Source organism: Drosophila simulans, chromosome X (genome assembly GCF_016746395.2).
Source record: "Drosophila simulans strain w501 chromosome X, Prin_Dsim_3.1, whole genome shotgun sequence".
Classification (NCBI taxonomy): domain Eukaryota; kingdom Metazoa; phylum Arthropoda; class Insecta; order Diptera; family Drosophilidae; genus Drosophila; species Drosophila simulans.
This window is the reverse complement of record NC_052525.2, coordinates 21427907-21438089: the sequence shown is the minus strand read 5'-3', so window position 1 is coordinate 21438089 and position 10183 is coordinate 21427907. Positions and strand designations below refer to the sequence as shown.

The following is a 10183-nucleotide window of genomic DNA, read 5'->3' as shown; positions in this document are numbered from 1 at the left end:
GGCGAAGCTTAATGTAGGTCGTGTTTACATCAAGTGGTTTTCATTTCGATGCCGATCACAGGTTCGCACATACGCCTGGCACAGATGCGTGGGTTTCGACCACAAGGTCAGCGAATGCCGGCAGAAGGCCAATGTTTGCCGCCAGTGCGGGCAACAAGGCCACACCGCGGCAAAGTGCCAAAACCCGGTGGACTGCCGGAACTGCCGTCACAGAGGGCAACCCTCGGGGCATTACATGCTCTCGAGCGTTTGCCCGATATACGGGGCGTTGCTGGCGAGGGTGCAAGCTACACATTAATGTTTAGATTCATCCAAGCGAACTGTGGCCGAGGCCGTGCTGCGACCATCGAGCTCGGAGTCCGACTCAGGAGATCGGAGTTTATGTTGGCGCTGGTGCGGGAGCCGTATCTCGGCGGGGACGGGATGGATGTGCTGCCTGAAGGAATGAGGGTTTTCACCGACCGGTGAGGGAAGGAAGGCAGCATTCCTAGTGGATCATCACGTAGCCATCTGTATGCCAGTGGAGACCCTCACCACAGATTATGGCGTATGTCTGGTCGTTAAAGGGAGTTTTGGCTCAATCTTCCTTTGCGCCGCATACTGCCAGTTCGATGCACCTTTGGAACCGTACCTCCGGTACATGGATGCGGTCCTGCTGCAGGCCAGCAGAACCCCCGCAATCCTGGGCCTCGACGCGAATGCAGTGTCCCCCATGTGGCTTAGCCAGCTCTCTCGTAATGCCGAGGGGCAATCTAATTACAGACGGGAAGAAAACGACTGGCTTGACAAAAAGAAAAAAAAAAACGACTAGCTTTACGGCGAGGACATTGCGTGTCTAAGCTGGAAGCAGAGGAAGACTCGCCTAGATGAGTGTTTACTGCAGAGTTGGCAAAACAGATGGGATGATGACAGCGAACCAGGACGGGTGACGCATAGATTTATCCCATACGTCACTCTCACCTATCGGGTTCCAAGTTTTGGATTCTCGATGAGGACGTCTTTCCTGCTGACAGGGCACGGGTCGTTCAACGCATTTTTGCACGGGAGAGCCCTCAGCGATACCACCGCTTGCGCATGTGGAGATCCATATGAGGACTGGATGCACGTATCGTGCGCTTGCCCCCTATATGCAGATTTGAACCTTGATGGACGTGGAGTGCAGTGCTTTGGCGAAAACTGGACCTTCGAGAGAATCCTGAATGATCAAGAGAGAACTGAACGGCTGGCAGTGTTTGCGGAGAAAGTGTTCCAGAGGAAGAGGGGTGTTTAGCCCAACATATTCGCCGTGTGGTTAGCGGGCGAGAATACTTCCACAGTCCTCTGTTGCTTGTCGTAAGATGCAACTAATACAGCGATAAGTTCCTCTAACCATGCTTGTCGGAGCAAAAGGAGGAGGCCCTTCAAGCCTCCTTTTTCGGTACGACGGGTACCACAGATTGCGAAGAACTACGTTTTTCTTGTTTGGAAAGTGATTAAATCGGTGATTTAGTGCTCCGCGGAAATGGTGTGCAAATTTTCGTGTGATAAAAACGAGCGGTTTGGAAGTTATTAGCAATAAATTATTATAAATTATTGCAAATTTTCCACTCAGCCCGTGTTGCGAGGTGAGCTTTGAACAATGGTGACAAAGCTTATTGGTGGTAGTCACTGCTCGTGTCAGTGAGCATACGTTTGCTGGAGTCGACGGAAGGAGGAGCCACCATCGGAGTAATGCCGATGGAGAGCGACAGCGGGGCGAGTGCCTTGAGCGGATGCAGTGCCTCGAGGAAAGCCAGACGAGGCAGGCGTAGAAGCCATCTGGCCTCTAAGAGCTCGGCGCCAACGCAGGCGAAACTGGTTGCCCTGGCATCGAATGGAGTGCCAGAACCCGTTGGTGTACTGGAGGAGGCGTTTTCGTCGCTGGAGGACGCCCGAGCGGCTACATCAAACGCTGCCATCGATGCTGCTCTCGTATGCTATCAGCCGCTACGATGAGCTAGTGTTGGCGTTAATGCTCCGGCGTGGAGAACTGAAGACGCGGCTCGCTATGCCGCCACCGCCGCCGCCGTCGTCGAATCCGTTGAAGAATACGGCCGCCAATGCTTCCCAGATGCAGCAGGTTGCACCCACCGCTGCCCCGTGGACCACCAAGGTCCGCGAGACGTGGTCAGCGGTGGTGAAGAGCGACGACCCTGCGCTATCGGGGAAAGCTATAGCGGAAAAGGTGCGAACGATGGTTGCACCCTCTCTCGGAGTCAGAGTACATGAGGTACGTGAGCTCCGTCGAGGTGGTGGTGCGATCATTCGTACTCCTTCAGTTGGAGAGCTGCAGAAGGTGGTAGCCTCAAAAAGATTCGCTGATGTTGGACTGAATGTGGCACGGAATGCGGCCGAGAAGCCGAAGGTCGTCGTCTATGACGTCGACACAGCTATCGGCCCAGAGGAATGTATGAAGGAGCTCCATGAAAATAACTTCGATAGCGAAATGACTCTGTCCCAGTTTAAGAAGTCCGTGCACCTGGTGACCAAGGCGTGGTCGGTAACTGACGGCGCCACAGTAAATGTGACGCTAGAGGTAGACGACCGGGCGATGGCGAAGCTTGATGTAGGTCGTGTTTACATCAAGTGGTTTTCATTTCGATGCCGATCACAGGTCCGCACATACGCCTGGCACAGATGCGTGGGTTTCGACCACAAGGTCAGCGAATGCCGGCAGGACAATGTTTGCCACCAGTGCGGGCAACAAGGCCACACCGCGGCAAAGTGCCAAAACCCGGTGGACTGCCGGAACTGCCGTCACAGAGGGCAACCAACGGGGCATTACATGCTCTCGAGCGTTTGCCCGATATACGGGGCGTTGCTGGCGAGGGTGCAAGCTAGACATTAATGTTTAGCTTCATCCAAGCGAACAGTGGCCGAGGCCGAGCTGCGACCATCGAGCTCGGAGTCCGACTCAGGAGATCGGAGTTTATGTTGGCGCTGGTGCGGGAGCCGTATCTCGGCGGGGACGGAATGGATGTGCTGCCTGAAGGAATGAGGGTTTTCACCGACCGGCGAGGGAAGGAAGGCAGCCATCCTAGTGGATCATCACGAAGCCATCTGTATGCCAGTGGAGACCCTCACCACAGATTATGGCGTATGTCTGGTCGTTAAAGGGAGTTTTGGCTCAATCTTCCTTTGCGCCGCATACTGCCAGTTCGATGCACCTCTGGAACCGTACCTCCGGTACATGGATGCGGTCCTGCTGCAGGCCAGCAGAACCCCCGCAATCCTGGGCCTCGTCGCGTATGCAGTGTCCCCCATGCAAACAATAATATTGCCAATGTCAAAATCTCTAACAAATCCAACTCAGATAAACTACTATACCTAGAATATCCCTAGAAACCATCCCCTACAACAAATATCATATCGAATTCTTTAACATATCAGCTACACATCTTAATAACGATACCCTCCAAGCCCCATTACAAATCCCAACAGAACATCTCAATCCAGAAGAAAAAGCAGCTTTAATAACCCTATGTAAACAATTTTGCGACATATTCTACAACCCAGAAACACCATTAACTTTCACCAACAAAATCACACACTCCATCCCCACCATAGACAACACTCCTATCCACACAAAATCCTACAGATACCCTTTTGTCCAAAAAACAGAAGTCAAAAAACAAATCGATTCCATGTTAGATCAATAAATTATTAGATCTAGCCACTCCCCTTGGAGCGCCCCGGTATGGGTGGTCCCAAAAAAACTAGACGGTACAGGGAACAGGAAATGGCGACTTGTAATAGACTACCGGAAACTCAACGACAAAACCATTTCGGACAGATACCCCATCCCAAACATAAACGACATATTAGATAGCATAGGCAAAGCAAAATATTTTTCAAAGCTCGATCTAACTAGCGGTTTCCATCAAATTGAGATGGAACCAAAAGATATCGCCAAAACAGCTTTTACAGTCGAAGGGGGCCATTACGAATTCATACGGATGCCCTTCGTCTTAAAAAACGCACCGGCTACCTTTCAACGGGTTATGGACAGCGTCCTCGGCGACCTTAACGGCACTATTTGCTTAGTCTATCTCGACGATATTATAATTTTCTCGCCTTCCTTACAAAAACACCTATTGGACATAAAAATGGTATTCGAAAAACTTAGAGCGGCAAACTTTAAACTACAACCCTCGAAATCAGAATTCCTGAGCAAAGAGATAGAATTCCTAGGCCACATAGTCACACAAGACGAAATAAAACCAAACCCGAACAAGATAAGTGCGATCAAAAAATTTCCTTGCCCCACCAACAGAAAAGCTATCAAATCTTTTCTCGCTTTACTGGGGTATTATAGGAAGTTTATAAGAGACTTCGCTCGAATAACGAAACCCATGACTAAACAGCTGAAAGGAAAAAGACAAGTTACTACAGATAAAGATTTTGTAGACGCATTCGAACAGTGCAAAACTCTTCTTTCCAATGACCCGATACTCATACACCCAGACTTCAAAAAACCATTCATTCTTACTACGCATGCTAGTAACTTCGCGTTAGGAGCCGTACTATCCCAAGGCTCCTTACAGAACGATAGACCTGTATGCTTTGCCGGCAGGACCCTCTCTGACACCGAAGTCAACTATTCAACCATAGAAAAAGAAATGTTGGCAATAATATGGGCAGTAAAATACTTCAGACCATATATTTATGGCGTAAAATTTACCATTGTTACAGATCACAAGCCGCTAATATGGCTTATGAATTTCAAAGAACCCAATTCGAAAATAATTCGCTGGAGACTCCAACTCATGGAATACAATTTCGAAATAATTCACAAGAAAGGTTCACAAAATGTAATCGCAGACGCCTTAAGTAGAGCAGACCCAAATTTAAACCACAGCGAAACACTGACTGTTAAGCCTTGTCCCACATCCGAAAAACCTATTAACGAATTTAACTCATACTAGAACGCAACTCATACTAGAAATAGATACAAATACGTCTTGCCAAATTACAACACCATTCAAACAAAAGCTTAGAAAAAAATATTCACAGCCCTCTTTCGATTTCGATAATATTGCTAAAATCTTGAAAGGAACCCTAAAACCTAACAGGATTTGCGCATTCTTTGCAGACGATAATAATTCCGCATTAATCGAAAAAGCATTCTTAACGTACTTTGCACACAAAAATCACTTTAAAATTATCAGATGCAAATCACTTCTCCACGAAATTGTAGGAAACCCCGAACAAAACAAATTCATTCAGGAATATCACACTAATAAAAATCACAGAGGCATCGATGAAACATTCCTTCACCTCAAACGAGAAACCTTCTTCCCCAATATGAAAAGCAAAATCTCTGAACTAATTAGGAATTGCGAAACCTGTCTAAAACTCAAATACGACAGACAACCACAAAACATTGTATTTGAAATCCCAGAAACCCCAACGAAACCCCTCGATATAATACACATAGACATCTACACCATTAACAATAATTTTAACCTGACAATCATAGACAAGTTCTCAAAATTCGCAGCTGTCTACCCCATTCCAAATAGAAACGGTATCAATTGCACCAAAGCAATCAAAAACTTTTTCAGTCAATTCGGACTACCCAAAAAACTAATACACGACCAAGGAGTAGAATTCTGCAACGACATATTCCGCAAGTTTTGCTCTCAATATAATATACTTCTCCATGTCACATCCTTCCAGCAATCTTCAAGTAATTCTCCAGTAGAACGCTTACACTCCTCTTTGACAGAGATTTACAGAATAATACTAGACACATAAAAAAAAAACACAAACTACCTACAGACCACGAAGAAATAATGTCAGAAACTGTAATAACCTATAATAACGCAATCCACTCCACCACTAAACACACCCCTTTTGAACTTTTTAATGGTAGGACCCATTTATTTGACAAAACATTAATACCCAATAATGAGCATGACTATTTAAATAAGCTAAATATGTTCCAAGATAAACTCTACTCCGAAATAAAGGAAAAATTGTCCACAAACGCCCAACAAAGAACAGAAAAGCTAAACACAAGCAGAGTAGAACCAACAACACTACAACCTAACAACACAATTTTTAGAAAAGAAAACAGGAGAAATAAACTAACACCGCGGTTCTCCTTACACAGAACAGCAAAAGACAAAGGAAAAACCTTAGTAACCACAAAAAATCAAAAAATCCACAAATCAAAAGTTAGGAAAACATTCAAACCTCCAAATGACTTAAGCCTTTCCACCTGCATTCCAGATCTTGCCATGGGGCATACCAATCTATCTTCATCCACAACTTCAATAGCACCAACCTCTTAGCAAAAGTGCCGCTAGGGAAAATATTCGTGATAGGAAACTATAAGAAAATTAGCCACATAATCGATCTGTCCGAATACACCAACTGTATTGAAAAATTATACCACACCATCGATACCCTAAGACACGATGAAACACTCACCGACTCTATGTCAATACTAAATGCTAAACTTGCCCAAACTCAAAGTAAAATAGACGCACTAACACCCTTTTCACGCCACAAAAGAGGTCTTATTAACAGGTTAGGTAGTTTAGTCAAAGTCGTCACTGGCAACATGGACGCCAATGATGCAAAGAATATAGAAACAGAAATTAACCACCTAAAAAGCCAAGTCACCACCATCTCAGATAACTTCGAAATACAGAACACGCTCAATGATGAAATTCAACTACGGTTCAAAAACTTAACAAGACACATTAACAATGAACAAGATCTGATTAAAAACTTCTTCGAAAACACTCAAAATACAATCTACAAAAAAATATATAACTACCAAGAAGAACTAAAGAAACTACAATATATAAATAGGCTTAACTATAATATAGACTTATTACTTAGTCACCTAAGCGACATTATAGAAAGTACACTGCTTGCCAAAATTAATGTTATCCCAAAACTCATTTTAGATAAGACAGAAATAAACAAAATCAAACAAATTTTTGAAGATCAAAACTACACAATAAAATCCGAGCAACACATTTATAATCTGTTAAAAATGAGCACACTCAATTACCAAGACAAAATAATTTTCAGTGTCAAAATTCCTATTTTTCTAAATCCTAACTACGAAATGGCAAGATTAATTCCACTCCCAATAAATTCCACACAATTTGTAATAGCACCTAAGTACTTAATATATAATAACAAAAATAATAGTATGTTTTCAACTATGTATAAATGCCCTGTAATAGAAGAACAATTCGTCTGTGAAATCGATTCTATCAATAATCTTAAAAATAATACTTGCCTGGGACACCTTATCCAGAATAAGACCAGCTACTGCGACATAAAGGAAACGGGATTCACGACCGATGTGTTCGAGCCGGAAAAAGGCTTCATATTTGTATTTAACGGGAACAACCTCCCAATCATATCCTCCAACCAGACCATAACTAATATCAATGGATCAGCTATAATAAAGTATAACAATTGCACATTACAAATCAATGAAATAAACTACGACAACACGGCGGTATCAACAGAAGAGCACCCCGACTTCTTCCTACCACCAATACGGAAATTAATAAAAAATGCCACTATTAACATACTCACCTTGGAAAGACTTCACCTGGATACACTCACAACATCCAACAAGCTACGGGTCGTCACGGCAGGAAACTTTCGACACTCGACAACCTTATACATTCTCTTCACCGTATCCCTAGTCGCCGTAATACTCACCTGGACACTTCGTAGAGACACCCACATCTTCCATACCGGGCCCGACCACATTCTTCCAATCGTCGCTCCACCAATTCCTCCGCTATGGCCGTCGCTCCAAACTGGGGGGGGGGGAGGAGTTACCGACCCATCGGTACAATACACCACCCCTCCCTCTAAACCACCACGCCTTCACAAGTGAAGACATCGAACCGGGAAGCGTTGCGATACAAAGTCGCAACATAAACATCAACGACGAGTCAGCCGCCGACATCCGCCAAAAAGCTGACACCGCATTCCCTTCGCACAGACAACGCAGCGCATACAATCCCATATACATACTTGTTAACATACTTTCTGCTGCGTCAGATACTTTATTTCTAAGAACTCCAACATTGTAATACACATATACATATTCACTGTTAGCTTATTTAAGACCAAAAAATAAAGACGACGGGCAGTCGAGATCTAGCAGCAAACACTTGTAGACGTATCCAATATTCAATCCGATCGAATTCCCTGACAGCTGTAGCTACTTTCAAGATCGGCTCCTCTCTTCTCTGCACCTGAATATCCCACGAAGCTCTCCGGAGATCACTGTGGCTACCTTCAGCTACTGGATCAGCTCCTCTCTTTTCTGCATTTGAATACCCCGCGAAGCTCCCCCGGAGGTAACTCGGGCGCCGACGGGCCAGGGCCAGACTTCGAGGAATAAAAACAAAAAAAACACAAATCAAATCGTTGGTGAGGAAAGGGGGAAGACGATACAAGGTATCGATACGAAGCAGAAGTCAGCAACACACACACACACACAGGCCCGTTAGAGCGCGAGAGCGGGACAGGGAGGGTACGCAGCCAAGAACCGTTAACGGTTAACACACACACACAGCTGCGGATTCCGTGGGAGGCGAGTATACGGACGGGAAAAGATCCGTTACCGGTACAGGCCCACGGAATAACGGCACAAGGAGCAGAAGCAAAACCGTGGTTTCGTCGCGGAAAGCGCGGCTCGAGCTGGTCTTTTCAATTTGAGATCACCATGGCAGCACACGTGTTTCACGTCCGGGAAGTACGAGAGAACGGCGCCGGGGAACAGCCCGGGGGGATATGGAGTAGGGATTCCGGTTCCTACCTCCAGCTCCTGGCGTCACCCCTGGTGTCGCGATCTCCATCCCCGGGAAGTGTAGAGGACCCGGAGGAAATTCCGGACATCGAGCTCGAGGACGACCAGCCAATGGCGGAGACGGAGGGCGTGGCCGAGGTCATCACCCTCTCCTCGGAGAGCGAGGAAGACGATGACGGAGGCGAGACGGTCACGCCGGAGGTGTCATCAGACGAGGATGAGACCGCGCGGATGGCTTACCGGAGCGTCCGGCGGGCTACGCAGGGCCAGGGACGGATAAGCCTCGGGGTCGCGCAGCCGACCGAGGATCCGGTGGATATGAGACGATTTATGGAGGCACGAGTCGCCACCCTGCGGCGTTTCCAGCAGATGGTGGACGCGCGACAGGTCGCCGACGCCGAGGCCGCATGGCAGGAGCGTTTGGCTCGGCTGCAAGAGGAGGAGGAAGCACTGTGGGCACCAGCCACGAAGCAGCCGGAGCCCACGCAGCCACTGGCAAGACAGCTACCGCCGACACCGCAGCCACCATTGCCGTTGACGCCGCCGCCGACTCGACCACCGCCGTTGCCGCCGCCGCCGCCGACGCAGTCACCGCCACCGACACCACCACGGATGACGGCGACGCAGTCACCGCCACCGACACCACCACGGATGACGCCAGCGCAGGCGCCGCTGCCGACACCGCCGCGTCCGACGCCACCACGGCCGACGCGCACGCCGTCAACACCACCGCCGCAACCTCGCACGCCGACACCACCACCCCAGCAGGGGGAATGCCCACGATATGACAGGCAACAGGCGTGGGAGATTCCGCAGGCACACGTCGGCCAGGTGGTCCGCACGATCGAGATGGGAGGGCGTCTGTGGCACCAACAAGAAGAAGAAGAAGGAAGAGGCGGAAGCGATCGGCTGGAGAACGCCGGACCAGGAGTCACGCGATCCGCGATTACGCGCCCGAGCAGAGGGTAAGAGGCCGGAGAAGGAGGTCCCGAGGGAGGAGAGCGCGGGAGAAGCAAACCCGGAGAAGAGGGAGTGGAGCTGGCCTGCACCAGGTGAGGCGCCGCCACCACCAACCGCCGCCGCGCCCATGCCACTGCAGGCAGGCGTCGCTGGACGGGCAGAAGTGGAGGGAGGTGCCAACGGAAGACTGGCCGCTCCGGGTGGCCGAGGAAGCGGCTCGACAAGGAGCACGGAACCGAAGAGTGCACTGGGCCAAGTTATTCGAGCTTGGCGGGCAGCGCTAAAGCCTTAAGGTACGGAGGGGCGGGGAGGCAAGGGTAGCAGTCGCCGAATAAAGAACGCCAGACGGCAATAGAAAACCGTATGTCTGGGTTTTTTGTAAACAACACAGGCACAGTAACAGTCAAA

At 48.2% G+C, this 10183-nt stretch overlaps 1 protein-coding gene across 1 annotated transcript; it reads left to right on the top strand.

Annotated features, from left to right (window-relative positions):
* The first annotated feature begins 8731 nt into the window (after positions 1-8731).
* On the top strand, positions 8732-9784 carry LOC123327345 (WW domain-binding protein 11-like). Its single transcript, XM_044923574.1, has one exon. It carries the CDS (start codon positions 8732-8734, stop codon positions 9782-9784), a length of 1053 nt encoding a protein of 350 aa, XP_044779509.1.
* The last annotated feature ends 399 nt before the right edge of the window (positions 9785-10183 follow it).